The sequence below is a fragment of the Gossypium hirsutum genome, chromosome A12, assembly GCF_007990345.1.
Source record: "Gossypium hirsutum isolate 1008001.06 chromosome A12, Gossypium_hirsutum_v2.1, whole genome shotgun sequence".
Classification (NCBI taxonomy): domain Eukaryota; kingdom Viridiplantae; phylum Streptophyta; class Magnoliopsida; order Malvales; family Malvaceae; genus Gossypium; species Gossypium hirsutum.
Genome location: NC_053435.1, coordinates 10,816,540 through 10,837,591, shown reverse-complemented (window position 1 = coordinate 10,837,591; position 21,052 = coordinate 10,816,540). Strand labels below are relative to the sequence as shown.

Sequence of the window (21,052 nt, the reverse complement as noted above, 5' to 3'; positions counted from 1 at the left end):
AATCATTAAAAACGGGACAAAACACACCTACATGCACAAGAGAGAGATGGCTGAATGTTGAAGCTCTCCAATGGCTTCCTAAGTCTTCAAATTCGACTGGTGAAGGAAGTGAAAAAGATGACACTTTGTTTCTTTTATTTAATTTATTTTGTCACTTTTAACCAATTTACAATTTTAACCTTTATACACATTATTTATTACACAAAATGTCAAGCCATCATATTCCACTATCTCTTTAATGGTATAATTACCAAATAAGGGCTTCCACATTAAAGTTCTATAGCTATTTAATACATTTAGCTAATAGAACACAACTTTCACACTTTACGTTATTTAGTCCTTTTTATCAAATTGAACATGCAAACGGTAAAATTTCTTAACGAAATTTTTATACTATAATATTATCATGATGTAGATCACAAAATAATATTAAAATAAATTTTATGACCTCGGATTTGTGGTCCCAAAACCACTATTCTGATTTTCATTGAAAACAGGCTGTTACACCAATAGTATGATCAGTAAGTGATATCCGCCAAGAATAGTGCTTGCGATTAACCGTTCGAGAATAATTGTTGAAAGTTGTTTGAAGGGAAATAAAAAGTGTGGTGCCAAAATGTTGAGACCTAGAGCTAGCCAAATAGTTGAATGAATGAAGATATGGTATGAATGATGAGAGGCCTATAAGTATGAAAGTATACAACTGAAAATGAAAAGGTATTCGCCAAAGATAGATACATGAAAGTCCATTTTTTCAAGATGAAGAATTTCATGAAATTTAAAAAGGCAAGTTGTGTTCATAACTCACTAAGTTCCTTTGAACTTACTAGCGTTATGTTTATGTTTTAGGAATTGTTGTGTAAGTGTAAGTACTTGAGGAGACGATATCAGAATTGTGCCAGAGAAGCAGTATAAGGGGATACTACGCATACAGTGGGCGTATAAGAAGAACTAGCATTTAGTAGGACTACGCCATTTGAATCTGTGTTTTGTAACTTTTGTGTTATAATAAAATTTTAGCAAGAACAATACGATATGTTATTTGCAAATACTGTTTTTATTCTCTAAGTACAGATTCTTTAATCAAATTAATTAGAAATGTTTTCAGTGATGAATTTTTGTCTTCTATTTTGAAAATTTTGTTAAGTTTTATGTGAAGTAATACCCGAAACTCAGACTTGGTGAATCGCGTCGGATGGACGGTGTTACAAAATTAGACCATAATGAATAAATAATTTAATTTTCACATTGAACTCAATGTTAAATTTATTCTTTCAATTAAATAATAATTCAAAAGAAAATAAATTAATCATAAGTTATATCTTGCCTTCTCTAGCAAATGTATTTTTATTTGCATATACTAATTCATGTAATCTATTTACCATTCATCATTTTATCAAATCATTCAAAGTTCTTACATGCAATCCATTCAAAGCTATAATGAGATAATGGAAGGACGGATTGAACACAGGTAATTAGGGGTAAAATAACTTGTAATTAAATTTTGACTCATCACCTATTAATTAGAAAGTTATTTAGTTATGGATTCAATTCACTAAAAGCACCGTGACTAAACTCCTTATTATATACCATTATGAAAGTTAGTTATGTTAAACTTTAATCCATTTCATGTGTTACCCTATAAGATATCCATGATCCCTTTAGATTAAATCCATACCCAATTTGATCATTTTTCATCTCATAGTCACCATTATATTTTCCATAAAAAAATCATTATTATTTATATTAATAATGACAAAATCATTTGTCGATAGAGAAATGACTCATGACCATATCATAATCCATACAATGTCAATGAGAATACATTATTTACTTTTTTATCGAGTTAAGATTCTACTATTTTGGACTTTGTTAAATTTAAACTAACATGCATAATGTTGATACCATGAGTACAACACAATCCATAAATAATTTTAAGTTTGACCCATAAATTTCCATTGTTGTTTCAAAATTGGCAATTCTTAATTTTCATTTATCTATCCTTTGTTAATGTGTTTCTATCTTCGAAATCGAAATTGACATTTTGAATTACAACTTTAGGTTTCAGAAACTTTTATCCGTATTCCTTTAGATGTATACTATTCTTGTCAATTTATTGTCATATCTACTGTTGAGTATGACTCTTGTTTCAATAAAATTTGAGAAATAATCTTCCAGTTAAACTTTGTATATTTATTTCAATCAAACATTGATTAGTCTAGATTATTTATTTATTATTTGACCTATGAATTTAGCATATAAATAGGCTCTTTTACAACCTTAGAAAATACACCCATTAGAAATTAGAAATCATAACACATTTAGAGAATTTTGTGTTTACATTTTGAGGGTTCTTTATTTTCTGGTTTTCGAGGTTTAGTTTTTATCTCCATTTTTTGTACTCTTTGTTCTTTTGCCATTATAGTAAAATTATCTTTTTCCGTGATTTTTTATCCTCTTTAGAAGGATTTTTCCACGTTAAATCTGTGTATTCAATTTCTCAATTTCTTCCATTATTTTTTACTTGTTGCTTAATCGGGTCGATCCCCAACAAGTGGTATTAAAGCTAGTTCAATTTTTGTAGATCAACTTGTTCAAAGATGGCAGCAACAAGGTTTGAAATTGAGAAGTTTGATAGTGTCACAAATTTCAATCTGTGAAAAGCTCGAATGATGGCAATTCTAGTTCAAACTGGCCTAAAAAAGATTATTATCGGGAAAAAGCCTAAGAATCTAAATCAAACAGAATGGGAAGAGCTTGATGAAAAGGCCTTGTCTGCAATCCAGTTGTGCCTCACGAATACGGTATTGTAGGAGGTATTGATGGAGAAAACCTTATCTGCCTTGTGGAAAAGATTAGAAACTCTTTATGCGACTAAGTCTTTAACTAACCATTTAGTGTTGAAACAACGTCTATTTACGTTTCGCATGAACTAATGTGAACTTCTTAGAGATCATATCAGTCAATTCATTACTCTCTTAAATTATTTAAAGAATGTTGAAGTTTAGATTGACGATGAAGATTAGGCTATGCTATTATTCTGCTCTTTACCCCCTTCATACAAGTCTTTTAAGGAAACCCTGATTTATGGTAGAAACAAACTCTCATTCAAAGATGTGAAGGGTCATTTGTTGAGTAGAGACAAACTAAAAAATGAGTTTGGTTCGGATAGCAAAGCAGATAGGCAAGCTTCCGTTTTGGTAGCATCAAAAAAGCAAGACAAAAGGTGTCGCTATTGTAAAAAGTTACGCACGTCAAAGTAGATTGTTATAAACTACGAAATAAAAGAGATGATGAGAGTAACGAAGAAGATGTAGCTGGTGCTAATTTGGCCAATGAAAGTGGTGATGATTTCTTGTTAGTGTCAACGATCGATAACTCTAAACTTACGTCCGAGTGTATCCTAGATTCGGGATGTTCTTTCCACATGTGTTCCAATAGAGAATGGTTCTCCATATACAGTTCGATTGAAGGTGAAGTTGTGCACATGAGAAACTATTCATCCAGTAAGGTAAATGGTATTGGTACTGTTAAAATTAGGATGCACGATGGGACTATTAGAACACTCTCAGATGTCAGGTATGTACCTAATTTACGAAAGAATCTTATCTCATTAAGTATTTTAGACTCGAAAGGATACAGAATCAACATCGAGTCGAGCGGAATTAAAGTATCTCGTGGAGCTCTTATTTTGTTAAAAGGTAAAAGGATCGGCGGTCTTTATATTCTGGAAGGTTCTACAATGACCGATGAAATCGAACGCCCTTCGTCCGTTACAGAGTCGAACTCAACTCATTTGGAGTAGAGGCAACTTGATCAGAGGAGGGAAAAATGTATGATCATTTCGTTGAAGAGAGGTTCTCTTTTGGATGCAGGTTTTGAAAAGTTAGGGCTCTGTGTTCGCGAAAATTAGACCCAGGTTAGTTCTGATTTGGAAGTGTACAAGTCGAAGGCTAAAGTCTTCCAGTTTCTAAGCACAAATTCGACTAAGTTAATCCCCTGCATAGTTCAAGATAGGCTCGTGGTGGGTTTTGGCAAAGATGGCGTTGTGGAAATATGAGTCAATGTGGAGATTTGTTGAGTATGACTCCTATTTCAATCAAATTTGAGAAATAATCTTCCAGTTAAACTATATTTATTTGTTTCAATCAAACTCTAATTAGTCTAGTTTTTTATTATTATTTGACCTATGAATTTAGCCTATAAATATGTTCTTTTACAACCTTAGAAAATATACCCATTAGAAATTAGAATCCATAACATATTTAGAGAATTTTGTGTTTACGTTTTGAGGGTTCTTTGTTTTCAGGGTTTAGTATTTATTTCTATCTTTTGCACTTTTCGTTTTTTTGCCATTATAGTGAATTTATCTTTGCCAGTGATTTTTTATCCTATTTGGATGAATTTTTCCACATTAAATTTGTGCATTCAATTTCTCAATTTCTTCCGCTATTTTTTACTTATGGATTAATCGGGTTGATCTCGAACATCTACTTTTATAAAATATATATAATTTTTACTTTGGAGAAATTGACCTGTTAATTGAATCAATCCCATTTAAGAAAAGTTAGGGCCTCAATGTTTGACATTTTGGCATGAGTGTTTACTCCATTGCTTGCATCCTAGATTTAAATTGTAATGTGTGTAAGAATAATTTATTTTTATCAAAAGTGTGAATTATATATAATAATAATAATAAAGCTTAACCAAGATTTTCTAAAACAATATGTTAAGGCTAATTCCACATGCAAAAATCACTAGCTTTTTTAATTTTATTTTTTATGAAAAATTATCATATACACTTTTTGTGAAGTTTTTTAGACTCTAGAAACGAATTTAGAATGTAATGAATGTCTTAAAAGGTGTAGTAAAAATATTAAAAAATTAAAGTTAAAATTTGCCAGAAGTCCTTATACTTTTCGAAATTTAGGAATCAAGTCCTTGTACTTTTATTTCATGGAATTTAGTCTCTCTACTTTACAGATTTCAAAATTTAGGTCCAACTATTAACACTTATAAATTCTTTTTGTTAAATTTATTGTTATGATATTTTTTTAATTAAAAAATACTTACTTGATAGTCATGTAATTAAAAAATACTTACTTGATAGTTATATATATATGGTTTCATTTTTTGTTTCTGCTATTAACAAAATGAAATTGACAATAATTTTCAATTGAGACCATTACAAGTTAATTTTGTGATGATAACAATAGTAGACCAAAAGACAATTGAACTACCGATTGCTTAAGGCAAAAAACTACACACTTTTACATGACTTTTTTTTTAATCATAAATCATATTTTAAAATGATAAATCTAGTAAGCATATTCAGACACTGCCAATAACCATGAACTTAAAAAATAAAATATATATTATTTGACTTATTGTTTTTTTTTGCTAGTACAACAACTATGAAAGCTGCATAAAAACAAAGTAATCAGCAGGTACAAAATGACCCATCCTAAAAACATAAACATAGACAGATCGCAACAAACAGAACCTTAAAATCCCAAATTACACCTATCTGTTGAACAAACCTCAAACCAGACAAAAATCTAATTCCTACAAGTCACTCTAGGTGATTGTTTCCATGCTATTCCAAGTTCTCATTTTAAAGCTTCCAATCTTTGTAGCTTTGAATGCAATGGCCATCATAAGATACCTTAAAAATACCTCTTTGTTATTCAAAATTTGAAGCTTAAACAGTTACAAATGATTAAAAATAGTAAGTAAAGTTCGTCCTCAATAATTATCAATTCAGACAAAATGACAAAAGAAAAAATAGAGATGAAAAAATAAAGAAAACCACTGCTACTTTTAACAGCATTTTAGTCATATAACTTGCAAAGGCATACTGCCTAAACACAAATAAACTCAGAAATAAACTGCATACTGCCTTGTGTTTCTTGTGTAATAGTCTAAATTTTAAGCTATTTATCAACTGTTTTTTTTCCTGCAGATCAAAATGGAATTAGTCTATATATCACTAAAGGATATCTATCTTGTAAAGACTATTAGTTGAGGTCCCTCGTTAGATTTTGTACTATGTTGTTAGCTTTGGAACGGCCATAGAATCATTTGAACTTGATTTGTAGATTCCATAAAAATGAATTTACTGCCTTTCCTAAATTAATCATATAATGTTTTGAAAATTTGAAGATTTCCAAATTGGAATTTTAGAATTTCAAGCACCTGGAATAGGATATATTTAACCTGTATTTTTTTATATCCTTTAAAATTCTATACTCCATGAAGTCTTAAGCATGTGGAGGGGTTGTACCCTCCACACCTTATTAGGATTTTTTAGTGGAAGCTTGCTGGGTATTTTTCTTTAAGAGTAAGCTCCTCTGAATTGAGCTCCCTTTCCCTCTGCTAGTTTGTCAAGATCGTTAATCAGCATATCTAAGTTCATCACTATGGCATTAATGTTTCCACAAATGTCTTTGTTTCATGATTTAAGGAGTTTTTTTTTTTGACAACTTCCAAGTGATAATCAACTAACCTCATTTAACTTAAACAAATGGAGATAAGCATATATAATTTTAAACTGTTTAAAATCCAGAAATAGAAAATCCAGTCAATAACCTTCAATTCAATGTTTTAAACTGTCACATGAAAAAAAAAAGCAGATTGTAGAGATGGGGTAAGTGGGTATTAGCAGAAAAGGGAAAAACAAGAAGCCTAAGCGTGAGGTTTTTGGTGTATTTGTCTAAACCCTTAAATGCTCCTGTCCTCTATATATTTGCTTAAATAACGTTTTTACACTTTCAATTAAAGATGAAGAATGGAAGAAGAAGAAGAGGAGAAAAGTTACCTGGATGAGAAGATGAAGAACGACGCAAGGATGATACCGGTTGTATGCGAAAGAGAAAGCACCTAAGACCGAAAAGCTACCATTAGAAGAGATTATGCGAAAGGAAAAATGAAAGAAGAAGAACAGAAGAAGTAAAAGTAGAAAATACCTAGATGGATGAAGAAGAAGGAAGATGAACGGCGCAAGGGAAAGTGAGAGTTTGGAAAATGTCTTAAGGAAAAAAAATCCGTAAGACATTTTACATAAAAAGCATCCCATTTTACCGGGTTTCTGAAAACGTTTTACGTATGTAAAATATTTTCATGTAACCAAACAGCGTAAAATTAGGAAAACATTTTCCGGAAAATATTTTCATGGTTACCAAACACAGCCTTAGATTTAACAGTATTTAATAGTTGGAGCTGCTTTTTTGAAATCTAAAAAGTAGAGAGATTAAATTCCATAAAATAAAAGTACAAGGACTAAATTTCTAATTTTTGAAAAATAATGAGACTTTTGGCGCATTTTAACCAAAAATGTAACGTTTGTTGTACCCTAAACCCACTTGTGAGGTTTAAATTTTGAAAAATTAAGTTCATGATTTATGGAATATTTATTTCATAATAAATTTAAATTTCTAAAAAATTATGGATTTAACTATTTCATTATAAGTTCTAATCATATATGCTCTTAACCCCTCCCCAACTCATAAATAGGAAGATAATGCGCTCCAGCGCACTTGAACCCACGTCCTCCTGCATTGACAACAATTCATATGTCAATCGAGCTAAGATTCAATTGGCACAATTTTAACATTTTTATACTTTCCGACTATTTATCTCTTTTTTACATATATATTTTACATCAAGGGTATGATTGGACAACACAAAACAATTATTTGGTTGCAATGCCATATTTGGTTGTAAAAATTGTAATTACACAATTATATAATTTATATATTTTTAAAAAATATGAGTTGCTATAAAAAAAATCGTACGATAAAAAGAATTCTAAATGAGTATCATCATATGTAAAATGTTAATCCAATAAAGCAGTCAATAACATGAGAATTCCATGCTAAAAAATAACAAGAAAAATAAGCATTACATGCAATTTTATATAATTGCTCTAACATTTCATATTTGTTTAGTTATTCGCTCTTTAACATTTAACATATACTTATTTTCATCATTCGTTTATCCTTGACCGAATTATTCATCGTCTGAATCTGAATATATATAATTAATACTATTAACATCTCATTCTTCTATGTATTCTTTAAAATATGAATCATTTCAATTCCATTATGCTATATTGTGTGATGTTATTTCAACTACATTTTGATACATTGTATTTATCAAATTAGAGTTTACGAGCCATCTTTGGTGTTTCTATTTGACTCTATTCACTCAAATGTTATCATACCCATGATACAAATAATAAAAAAACTTTTTGTATTTGTGCAATAACATTTACTGTAAAATATTTAGATTTACGGTGAAAAGGACGTATACAAAGTTAAAACCCTTTTTTATAATATATATAAATTAAGTTTAAAATAATATAAAATCGATAAAATAAAACTTTTATAAAAAATATTTTTATTAATACTACTTATAAATATTATAATTTTTTGTCATAACTTTAAAAACTTATTTTTTTATAAACTTATTTTTTTATAAATAAATTATGGCAAAAAATTATAACACTTTTTTTATATATAAATATATAACATGTATACCTAAACAAATATTTTCATATATAACATATAAATTCATTTTTGTAATACACTTTTTGCCTATAACTTTAAATATTTTAGAATTTAAATAATATGATTTTTTTTTGAATTTACATTTCATTCTTATAATTTGAATAACTGAAATCCGAATTTAAATTTTCAAACTGCTTTTCTTCCAACTCTTTACTAAAATCTTTTTAGGAGTCGTTTGGGTATTTAAAATAATAAAAATTTCAAAATCTGAGGAAAGCTTTTAGGTGGATATTAGGGATCCTCCGCAAATAAAATTAGCAACCTATCACCAGCTTCAACGTGTTAGGAATTTTTGGATTTGAATCAATTTTCGATTTTCTCCAAAAAATAATTTCGTCGGCCCTATTTTTAGCAGTTGTTTTAACTCATCCCACAATAACAAGCTTGGATATTGCCTTTGTCTCAATCAGAAAGTTCCCTAGAACACTTCCGGTGACCACAATCAATCTAGTGTTTTCCTAGGAGCATCCTGGAGAAAGCTAACCAAATGTATAAGCACGCATTATCATTAATTTTAGCTCAAAAAATTCACAATGCTAAACTCACATGGCATCCTTCAAAAGATATGATGGTACAAAATCAGCAGATGACAATCAGAAGGATGAAATGATCTTCTGGATCCTTGTTTGTACTCGTTCCTTCTCTTCGGCTCCATCTAGGTCACCGATATTGTCATGATATTCCTGTGTAAAATAAGATACCAAAGCAAAAATAAGACCTAAACATGTCAAACTGTAAGCCATTAGCAGCTACATCAAGTATGGAAGGAAAACTCAATAAGGAGACTAGCCTCATTTTATATGGAATGAAATAACAGTTTTCTAGTCCTTTGCAGTGGATTCTAAAACTTATTCTTTGGTGATATGATCAGAGACTTTGTTCAATGACGCAGTCATATACCCAAGTCCCTGACCCATCTCCACTTCTATGTCATTATGTTATCAACTCGAACTAAGGTTTTCAGCTTCAACTGACAGACAAGAAAAGTTGCGGATTGAGATTGCAAAGAATGTTGATGCCTCTTATTAAACTTGGTCAGCAAACTTATGCTTTGCAATCAAGTAAACAGGAACCAGAAAACAAAAGAGAAACAAAGGGGCCTCTGCAACTGGAAAGAAATAACAAGCAGGACAGTACGTGCCGGAAAAATCATGCAGAAAGAAAAAAAAAAAAAGATTTCCATGCTTCAAAGGTAACTTTTGCAGCTAAAATTGAAAAAAAAGAAGAAAAAAAAGGTCCACACCACAAACTTTCAGCTGACTGATATCTTTTGTCAGGTTGCGATTAATGCAACAGCAATTAGGGGTAAATCAGTTAAGAAAAATGGCTGGATATCCCCTCATAAAAGTTAATACAGTAGCAAAAAAGGGCACATTCACAAGGACTTTTTGAAGTCCAAGAACACTAAGGACAAGATTGCTATCCCAGAGAGTATGTAGATGTGATTTTCATCTTTAATTTCTCAAAAACTCAAATGGTTCTTTAGAGAAAAAAAACTACGTCCATATATTCTCATCCAAGGACAAACTGTTCTTCCTTTTCATAAATATTCTGACCAGCATAAATAGAAAGTTCAATTCAAAATAAAGTAAAACCTAGACTTCCATCTACATGAAATTCTAGCCCCAAACTTTTCAGCATGTAGAAGTTTGAGAAAGGGAATAGTTATATGACGGCCTGTTAGAGCTTGACTATGGTCATTGAGAATTAGATATGGTCCCCAAAGTCTTCATCAATCAACATTCATAAGAACTGTAATATATATTTCTAATAATTGTGTATTTGTAATCTTACAAAAGATTATATGTCATGCCAGTAAGTTACTTGAACAATTTTAAAGGTGATAACAATGAGTAATTTTGACAATTGCAAGAGATCATGGCATCATGATCTGAATCTTGTTCTCCACACACTTGAAACCAACAATGCAAACGAGGTAGAAAACTATATCATAGTCATAGCAAGCTTCAAAGGACAGAAGATGGTATTTTCATCAGTTGTGGGACATTCAAAAAAGCAAAAGCATAGGCATCATCTATATGTCCATTCCATCTTCCTGGTGTCCAAAACGCACCATTAACACAAAATATTCCTTATAGGAAACATTTGGTATATTTCTAATATCACCATTGTAGTCTAATCACTTGATGATCTTAGTACTTGGCTATTCCTAAGCACTCATGATTTGTCATCACTTTGTTTGATCAATAATCACCATGTTAGATTGTTGCAAAAAGTATTACATTATTTTGTTCAAAAATACCAACATAATTGTGCATATTGTAATAATTGAGTAAGTTAATGATTTCAATATAATTCAAAAATAAAAATTTGTTAAATATAGTAATCTTTTATTTATTTTATAATTAGGTATAAATTACAAATTTAGAAATTATATTTGTTAACAAGTTGACCAATATGTAAAAATTATATTAAAAATTTGAATTTGAAAATGACAATTATCTCTTAAAATCAAATATAAAGAAACCAAAAAGATTTGTTTTTAATCTATATATGTATATATTTATACACGCTAGATTACGCCACACCGATTCACTGTGTATAGATCATGATTGTTGGAATGATCTAACCAAGCACCACCTTATAGAAAAGATAAAAAAGTCTTAATGTGCTTGATCATTAAGGAAGTAGGATATAAATAGTTGTCTTGTCTTCAACTTCAGCCGTTTTAGCTTGATCTATGAAGAACCATTTTATAGCAGCTGTGCTCTCTCAAGGATTGTACGAAGCAATGCCTAACTTTGTATGAAGCCTTTAGGGTCATGGTATGAGGGCATGGAAATCTAGGTAGGTGTACCCCTGGATCTTTGTACTTCTCCTTTTTTTTAGTATTCTAAAAATTGTATGAAAATTATAAAATCAGCCCTAAGGCATTTCTATAAACCCTGGGGGTAGGCATCTTCTCTAACCCATTAAATGCTAAAAACAATAGTTCTCACCATTTATTCATTTCTGTTTGTTTTCCCACCTCAAAGCCAAAGCTTTTCCCTTCTGAACCAACCAAACACAGTATCTTCTCTAACCCAATAAAACACTAAAAACAACAGTTCTTACCCAGCATGGAACCAGATTTTTAACTTCAAACAACTACCACTTCTTACCCTACACCATCACCATATCACCAATACATATATAGCGAGTCTCAGTCATACAAGAGTTCTCCTTTATTTGTTAGAAAATTCGAAGAAACACAAAAGATTGAAAAAGTGCAATGCCTTCCTTCTATCAACACTCAGTATTTTCTTATAAAGCAAGCCTTAAAATGATTTTCTTTATCAACAAGTTGGTATGTAACTGATTGCTGTCTACAAATTGTACAACTTGAATACAGTTCCAAAGGGGGAAAATTACCTGAAGTATATTCTTGATATCGTTCTTAGTAAGTTTCTGCTGCTTGAGCAGTAATTCAATTCTTGCCCTCATTTGAGGGTGTCTGCATAGTATTCAATAAACTAAATTTAACAACGTTTTAAATAAACAAAATAAATAGACGTGACCAAGAAAAAGGTGCAAAAACTTACTCAGAACACCAAAGATGACCCAGAATAACAGCAATCAACTGCAATCAAAACAATATAAGGTCAAAACTGAGAATATTTAAACACATTGGTTAATAACTTCAGAAATTACATTGGTTAATAAGATGTCTATTAAGAAATCTAATTAATTCAGAGTTAAAGTTTACAGCTAGGTTTGTCTGACTGATGAAGGGCTGAATTTCCATTCAAAAGAAATATAATAAACCTAGACATAAGAAGATTCATCTGTCAATTGGAACATCTGCAGTCTTCAACAGAGATAAATCATCTATTACATGGTTAATCTCCTTGTACCCACCCCGGTTTTTTCTTTAAGGCTGATTCTCCAACCATGAGCTCATTGTATTTACTCACTCGTAGAATATAGGACCTTTCTAAGAACTTATATTTCCTGGTTTTAATCATGAATGAACTGAAAATTATAACCTAACCAGTGTAGTCAAAGGCACAACCCACACTCTAGGTGCTAGAATAATTACATTGCCTAAGATGGAAAGCAAAAAAGCACATGCCCGAGAAAAGTAAGACGCAATTTGCATACATGAAAGATTTTATGTATGTCAATGAATAAATGTATTGTAGAAATCAGAGTATTTGATACTAAATAGAACATAAATCAGAGTTTTTATATACAACCTATGACACTACTTTAGGAAACTCTAAGTTAGGAAAGATACTAAATAGGAGATATGATCCCTTAAAATAAGAGATTTTAATAAAGAAAATATTTACAAAATATTCCTAAAATATTTATAGAATATTCCTATACTCCCCCTCAAGCTGGAGAATATACATTGTATAATCCCAGCTTGAATAGGAATTTATTGAACACAGGTTTTGGCAAAGCCTTGGTAAGAATGTCTGCAATCTGTCCTTCTGAAGGAATGTAAGAAAGAGTGGCTGTCTTTTTGTTGACTTGATCAGCAATAAAATGCCTATCAATTTCAACATGCTTTGTTCGGTCATGTTGAACTGGGTTCTTGGCAATCTGAATGGCAGATTGATTATCACACAAAACTTCAAAGTGATCCTCCTGATTTGTGCCAAGTTCTTTTAGTAATTTAAGTAGCCAAATTCCTTCGCATATCCCCAAAGCTAGTGCTCTAAATTCAGCTTCAGCACTACTTCTTGAAACAACAGATTGTTTCTTACTTCTCCAAGTTGTAAGGTTACCCCAAACAAAAATGCAGTACCCACTAGTGGATCTTCTTTCAGTGAGATCTCCAGCCCAACTAGAGTCTGTAAAAATCTTAACAGTTCTGTCTTGTGTCTTCTTAAACATTAAGCCGTGTCCTAGAGTTTTCTTCAAGTACTTGAGAATTCTATTTGCTGCTGCCATATGCTCTTCAGTAGGATTAGTCATGTGTTGACTTATCACATTTACGGGAACAGCTATATCTGGCCTTGTCAAGGATAAGTAGATTAGTTTCCCAACTAACCTTTGAAATTTCTCTCTGTCTACTAAGGACTCATCTTCTTTATTGAATCTCAAGTTTGCCTCCATTGGTGTATCAGCCGGCTTACAGCCAAGAAAACCAGTTTCTTTGAGTAAATCAAGTACATACTTTCTCTGGTTGATCACAAGTCCTTCTTTTGATCTTGCCACCTCCATTCCTAGGAAATACCTTAGCTTTCCCAAGTCCTTGGTTTCGAATTCCCTGTTTAACAACTTCTTCAAATTGCTAATCTCTTCCTCATCATCTCCAGTAAGAATGATGTCATCCACATACACAATTAGGATAGCTTTCTTATTTGTAGAAGTTACCTTGATGAAAAGCGTATGATCGGCAAGGGACTGCTTGTAGCCATTTTGAAAAATGACTTTAGTGAACCTCTCGAACCAAGCTCTGGGTGATTGTTTTAACCCGTATAGAGACTTGTTGAGCTTGCAAACCTTGATGCTACCTTCAATAGACTTTGAGCCAGGTGGCAATTGCATATAGACTTCTTCCTCAAGCTTGCCATTAAGAAATGCGTTTTTTACATCAAGTTGGTGTAATTTCCAATCGCAATTTACAGCCAAACTTAGGAGTACTCGAATAGTGTTAAGCTTTGCCACAGGTGCAAAAGTTTCTGTGAAGTCTATCCCATATGTTTGCGTGAAACCTCTGGCCACTAGTCTAGCTTTGTATCGTTGGATACTGCCATTGGAGTTATACTTTACAGCAAAGATCCATTTACAGCCGACAGCCTTTTTTCCTTGAGGAAGGTCTGTAATGGTCCAAGTAGCATTTTTCTCTAGTGCACAAATTTCCTCTTCAACAACCCTTCTCCATTTTGGATCCTTTAGAGCTTCAGCTATGCTTGTGGGAACTTGTTCTTTATCCAAAGTTGCTGTAAATGCTTGAAAAGACGGCATCAATGAATTATAACCAGTAAATTTTTCAATAGGATGCTTGGTGCACTGTCTAACCCCTTTTCTAATAGCAATAGGAAAGTCATCTAGAGTAGTGGACTTACTGATTTCTTCTTCCATTTCGGCAGCTGGACCCAAATCCAATTCTCAGCAAGAATCAGATTGCAAAACAGTCTCAGGGATATGTCTTCTTTTTCTTGTGTAGACACGAAGCTGTTTGGGTGATGGTGTTTTTTGAAGACTGTCAATTGGAGTAGGTGTATTTTCAGGAAGAGTGTTTAAAGTGGGTGTAGGTGAATTAGTCATAGGTACTACAGGAGAATCAATGGGAGCATTCACAGGTGACAGATCTGCAGGTAATGGCGAACAAGATGGCAATTCTGAAGGTTGAGAATGAAAATTAGAAGGAGATACCTGTTGTGGCTGAAAATCACTCCATGTTTCCCCTGAATTTCAGCCTGAGTGAAATAGGAATCCTGCTCATAAAATGTTATATCCATAGTGGTGAAAAATCGTTTAGAAGGAGGATGATAGCATTTATAACCCTTCTTAAGTGAAGAATACCCAACCAATACACATTTTAAAGACTTAGGATCTAACTTGGACTTATTAGGAGCAATATTTTGGATAAAAACAATGCAGCCAAAAATTTTAAGTGGCAGAATGGAGGAGATAGGCTTAAAATGAGGAAAGTGCTGCAAAAATATAGATTGAGGCGTTTGAAATTTTAAAACCTTACTAGGCATCCGGTTGATTAAATATGTGGCAGTTAATAAGGCTTCCCCCCACAAATATTTAGGAACATTAGTGGTAAATAGAAGAGAACGAGTAACTTCAAGAAGGTGCCTATTTTTTCTTTCGGCAACGCCGTTTTGCCGTGGGGTTCCAACACAAGAACTAATCTGAACTATGCCCTTTTCCTTAAAAAAATCACCTAAAGACCTAGCAAAAAATTCACTGCCATTATCAGATTTAAAGAGCTGGATTTTAGACCCAAATTGAGTGAGAACCATGTTATAAAATTGCACAAAAACACTAGCAGTTTCAGATTTATCTTTCAGCAAATAAGTCCAAGTTATCCTACTGTGATCATCAATAAAAGTGATAAACCACTTACAATTATCAGCATTCTTCACCCGAGAAGGGCCCCAAATATCACTATGGATCAAAGCAAAAGGGTAAGAAGGCTTGTATGTAGAAGGAAAATAAGATGATTTAGTATGTTTGGCAAGAGAGCAAACTTTGCAAGAAAAAGAATTAGGCCTTTTATTAATGAATAGAGCAGGAAACAATTTTGCAAGGTATTGGAAACTAGGATGGCCTAAACGAAAGTGCCATAACATAACAGTATCAACTTTTCCTAAAGCGGTAAATGACTTGGAGATCTCGATTTTAGGAGAGGTAGGGAGGATGTAGAGACCATTACGCAAGCTGGCCTTACCAATCATCTTCTTCGAGTTCAGTGCCTGCAAAGTACAATCACGATCATTAAAAATTACAGAGCAGTGCAAGTCTGTGGACAATTTACTAACAGAGATGAGATTGCACGCCAGATTTGGTACAAAGAGAACATTTTTAAGTGCAATCTGTTCATTGAGAATAACAGTGCCATGTCCCTCTATTTTGCACAAGGTACCATCAGCCGTTTTGACAGCTTTACCAAAGGTATGGAAAAAATTGTGAAACAATGCCTTGTTACCAGTCATATGATCCGTAGCACCAGAATCGAGGATCCAATTAGGAGTCAACTGGGAGGAGAAAAATGCAGTAGAAGAAAGGTTACCTTCTGGATCTTTTATGACCAGATTACCTTCACAAGACCCTTCAAGAAAATTGTTGCCATTCAATCGATGGCAGGTGATAGTCAGACCAGACGAATTTGATGGAGCATCGGAACCAGAAAAATTTTCTGGATTTGAAGTAATCTCCGAAGTAGGAGAAGGAGTTTCGGACATGGTCTAGGTTGAAAAAGAAATCGTAACCTAAGCTGATACCATGTAGAAATCAGAGTATTTGATACTAAATAGAACATAAATCAGAGTTTTTATATACAACCTATGACACTACTTTAGGAAACTCTAAGTTAGGAAAGATACTAAATAGGAGATATGATCTCTTAAAATAAGGAATTTTAATAAAGAAAATATCTACAAAATATTCCTAAAATATTTACAGAATATTCCTACATGTATAATATAAGCTTATCAAATGTTTTCAGAACCAAACCAGTGGTGGAACCAGTCAAACCACCGGTTCCCAATCCAACTGATTCAATTGGTTGGACCGTTGATTCAACAGCCCAATTTTTTTTTTAAAATATCAGAAAAAATAGAAAAAAATAAATAAAATTCTAGAAAAATTTATAAACACAAATAAATAACAATAATGATATAAAAATTAATTAAACATTCCAAATTCAATTAAAACAATAACATTACCATTCTTAAATCATAATTGAAGTATTAAAAATTTTAAATTAAACCGCCAAAACAAACATTAACAATAAATTCAAACAACATAACTAATCTCTAGGCTCGAGTAAAGATACATTCAAAGTCGAATATCACCCAACTAATTAAAATCATTTCAAGCAATAAACAAATTAACAAATTCCATAACTAATTAAACACTGGAGTCCATGCTATTATCACAAATATAGACATATAATTTATTGATTTTGAATGAACAAGATAAGGAAGTGATGCCTAAGCTTAATACTTAGGCTTTTTGCAGTAATTCATACCTAAATTTGAATGTGTTAGGCAGTAAGAAGCAATTATCATGGAGAATCTCAAACAACGACTCTATATCTCCACAGAAAGATTGTTGATACATATGACTCCAAATCCTACAGTTCTTAGCACAAGAAGAGTAAAGACTTTGACTACACTTAAATCTAATAGGAAACCATCAAGGATGCTAAGACTTCAAACAAAAACTAAGCTATAAATAATCAAAAATGGAAACCAAAAATACGACTAGGCTAGTGGTAATTTTTATTTGACCCTTTTTCTGTTCTATTTTATGCAATCAAACCCTCTCATACTACCATTTTAGTGCAATCAAAACCCAAATTGTATGGAAATGCTAATGCCAGCAATAGCATTGTTAACTCCTATATGGCATTCGGTTAATGGTGTGGCAAATGCATACAAATATAATTTCCTAATATGTCATTGTCACCTACAGTCACAAAATATGCTTTTTTAAATAATCATTTATCTTATTCAAGTTTCAATTAATTGGACGGAAAATGCTAATGTTAGCAATAGCATTCTTAACTCCTATATGGCATTTGGTTAATAGTGTGGCAAATACAAACAAAGATAATTTGCTAATATGTCACCTACAGTCAGAAAATATTTTTTTTTTAAATAATCATTTAACTATTGAAGTTTAATTAATCAAACTTAGTAAAATGAAAATCCATCAGACCATTGTTCATTCTTCTTTGGTCTCCTCCTCAGCATCCCAATATACCATATGCTTTTGTTTCTTTCTTCTCTTCTCCTCCTCCTCCATCAAACTATTGCTCACTCTCTTTTTTTCTTCTTTTTTTTTTCAGCCAAGACTCCTCCTTTCCCTCTAACACTTCTCTGTTCACCCCATACATCTCCACAACAGCTATGCTCCACTGTCGTCCTATCCTGTTTTATCTACAACCTAAAAATTCTTATTTTCAATCTTCAAATCATCTGAATCTTAAGAATTTCATATTACCATTATCATAAACTTTCACCCTCAAGCTGTCATATATGAAAAGATACAACAAAATGCAAACCAAAACAAAGAGAGCCAAATAGCATGCTTGTCAGAACATTTAATGTTAACCCACCATTATCATCAAGATTTAAGTTGATAAGAATTTAGGAAGCCAAAGTAATACAATTTTAGAAACATAACTTGCTTCAATTAGGTTACAATGGTCTTTTTCTGCTAAATATTATATAATATATATTAAGATTTAGAAAGAACTGCAGTTTAGACACCCAGGTTCATGATATTGAAAAATTAAGCCCAAAACAGCTATTACACTACTCATCAACAAAAATAAATAGTAATAACAAGTCAGAGAAAAACTAAAAGATCTAGGACAACTATGTCAAAAATGTGTGCCAGGCCTGTTTAACAGCTAAATTCATGATAAATATAGATAGTCTTTGAAGCATTAGACTAATCATAAATGCAAACTATTTAGAAACTCAACTAATTCCACCGCAAACATCCACAAAAAAAAAAAGCCTGGCAAGCTATAAAAACCTCCCTTCATCAGGCACTCAAAAAGCAGAAAGAGAATGATTAAAGAAATAAAAAAAAAAAAGCAGAAAGAGAGAGAGACCTGAAGAGTGTAAAGTCCAGATTCAAGTTTCCTATTGTATTTTTCCTCTTCATCCATCTGCAAAATGCAAGCCATGTTATAGAGGAAGACATCTCAGAGTTGAATGCAGACTAGAAAAGTACAGTTCATTGATTACCTCCAAATCATCAAGTTCCAGTTGCTCCAGTCGTTGTGTCTCTGCTGTAACTCTGTCAGAATATCTGCATCATTTAAATTCATAATATAGGAATATTAGTCGCAGAACAAAATCTCTATCCAACCCTTCTTGGAAGTGATCCTCGTAGCTATGGAAAATTTTGTCAACAGCAAGAGAAACCCTTCTCTTAGTTACTAGAAATACCCCATACCCCACCCTCACATGGACAAGAATTTACTTTGCATATTAATGCCAACGGTAGAAGAACCTCAAGACTCTAAACCTGTAACTTTGTGAAGTTAAAAGAAACAAAACAAGTGAAATTAGCCAATACCTTATATATAGTTCCATAAGGCGGTCTATCTTCTCACATTCATTCTCAACAAATTTACTTAATAACCTTTCCCTTCTGGAACCTCTCAAAATCCCACCTGGAAATAAGACCACAAGCATGAATATTTTATGTATAAGGTTCAGTAGTTGAGAAATGTGTAGTGCAATTTCATTATGCTGCTAAAATAGTTTGTAATTAATTGGTAATCATCTGCAGAAGTGATAAGCTTATGCATGGTTGGTGGTCTCACAGGCACACTATCAATAACCAGGTTAATCACGATGAAAAGTGCAACATGCAAAAGGGCAATAATGTCATATTTGTCTAAAGGCACTCACCAAACAATGATGCAATTAGTGATACCAGGCGCTCTTCCAACTCCTCTTGGTACCTTTCCTTCTTGTTCTTCTTACTTATAGGTATCTAAACGATGCAAGAGGAAAAGGCATAGTGTTAGGTACTGAATGCAATTAGACATGGATAAGTGCTCAAGAAATAAAGACATACAAAGAGAGATATACTTGCCTTACCCATGAAAGCAGCGAAGGCAGTCTTCAATCCCAGAACATCCACAAATCGCTCGCAAGCAGGGGGATACTTGGTCATGGAAAAATCAAGTGCCCTGATGGCAGAGGCATAGGCAGATTTCTTCTGCTTCATAATAATGATCATCAACTCCACTCCTTCGGCCTTAACGAACCTCTCCTTGTTCTCCAATGGCATCAATAAACAACACAAGCAATCAAACAAATTCTCTAGCATTTCCTCTTCATCTGATGTCTTGGGGTCCTTTGATTTGTACATAGCCACGGCCTGCAAAACCACATCCACGCCGTTCATTTGTCCCAATCTCTTCTGATTGGCAGTGCTGTTCTGAAGCAATATGGCCAATATCTCCGAAGCGTACTGCTTGTTACTATCGAATTCCCTCACTTTGATCTTCCCCAACAACCATCTCAACAACTTGGTCCTCTCGCAGACCAACTCGGCCACTGTAGGCTTCACCTCTATCATGTTTTCAATGCTGGCCAGGGTGTTGTAAATAGCACTCATCTCATCAGGGTCCTTGTCCGATAGGCGTTGCAGATTCTGGACCAACAGCTCCAACACATTGTTCTCAATAAGAGAATCCACCAGAATCCTGGCAGGCTCGTCGTTGTCCTCCAGAACATCCTCGTCCGTCAAGTCCTCTAACAAATGCACAACGTCAATGGCAATGTCGGTGTTGTCATGGGACAAGAGGTTGAGAATGGAAGGGATGGCGTTGAGATTGACCAGCTCAGGGTACAACTCAGGGGCTCCAGCAAGAATCTTTAGCTTCTCTAGCTCCTCGTGCAACTCCACTTCCGAGTCGGCGAACCGCTCCGGTTGGTCCGGGTACTTGAGCCGGGCCTCGATGTTCTCCTTTAAGCGGCGCTCGAAGGAAAGGACTAGCTTCTTGAGGGTGCGGAGGTCAAGTAATTCGACGGTGTTTTGGGATTTCTCGACGGCTTCCAGGAGGGAAAGGTCCACCTCCGCCTCCATGTGATTGTCGCCGTCGTATCGCTTTCGTTTTAGAGCGTTACTAACTTCCATGGTTGGAATTCCGGCGCCTGCTCCTAGACTCACTTACCTTACTGCTTGTTAGCTTCTACTTCTTGGTAGGATCCGGAAATCCGCCCTGTTTCCGGTTAGGCGTTTTTCTAGGGGAGCGGCCTTGCTTCCTTACCTTTCCTTGCCCTCCCAAATATTATTGCTATATATATTGATAGATTAAACCC

The 21,052-nt window shown here is 33.2% G+C and overlaps 1 protein-coding gene and 1 long non-coding RNA gene across 5 annotated transcripts; both read right to left on the bottom strand.

Annotated features, from left to right (window-relative positions):
* Positions 1–5,356: 5,356 nt before the first annotated feature.
* Positions 5,357–7,107, bottom strand: LOC121210863 (uncharacterized). The gene is made up of 3 exons (XR_005906130.1): positions 6,966–7,107; positions 6,818–6,879; positions 5,357–5,665 (listed from the first exon to the last, which is right to left on the bottom strand). It is a non-coding gene; the product is annotated as an uncharacterized lncRNA (long non-coding RNA).
* Positions 7,108–8,881: 1,774 nt separating this feature from the next.
* Positions 8,882–21,052, bottom strand: LOC107935650 (beta-catenin-like protein 1). Of its 4 annotated transcripts, none has more exons than XM_016868287.2 (9): positions 19,818–21,051; positions 19,631–19,715; positions 19,293–19,389; positions 18,959–19,022; positions 18,823–18,879; positions 12,110–12,147; positions 11,940–12,021; positions 9,114–9,250; positions 8,882–9,046 (listed from the first exon to the last, which is right to left on the bottom strand). In XM_016868287.2, the coding sequence occupies exons 1-8, from the start codon at positions 20,865–20,867 to the stop codon at positions 9,161–9,163; spliced, it is 1,563 nt and encodes a 520-aa protein (XP_016723776.1). In that variant the 5' UTR covers positions 20,868–21,051; the 3' UTR covers positions 8,882–9,046; positions 9,114–9,160. The 4 variants fall into 4 exon arrangements, with proteins under 4 accessions (XP_016723776.1, XP_016723770.1, XP_016723764.1 ...); XM_016868281.2 differs by having other exon boundaries at positions 8,882–9,036; XM_016868275.2 differs by having other exon boundaries at positions 8,882–9,250; positions 19,818–21,052.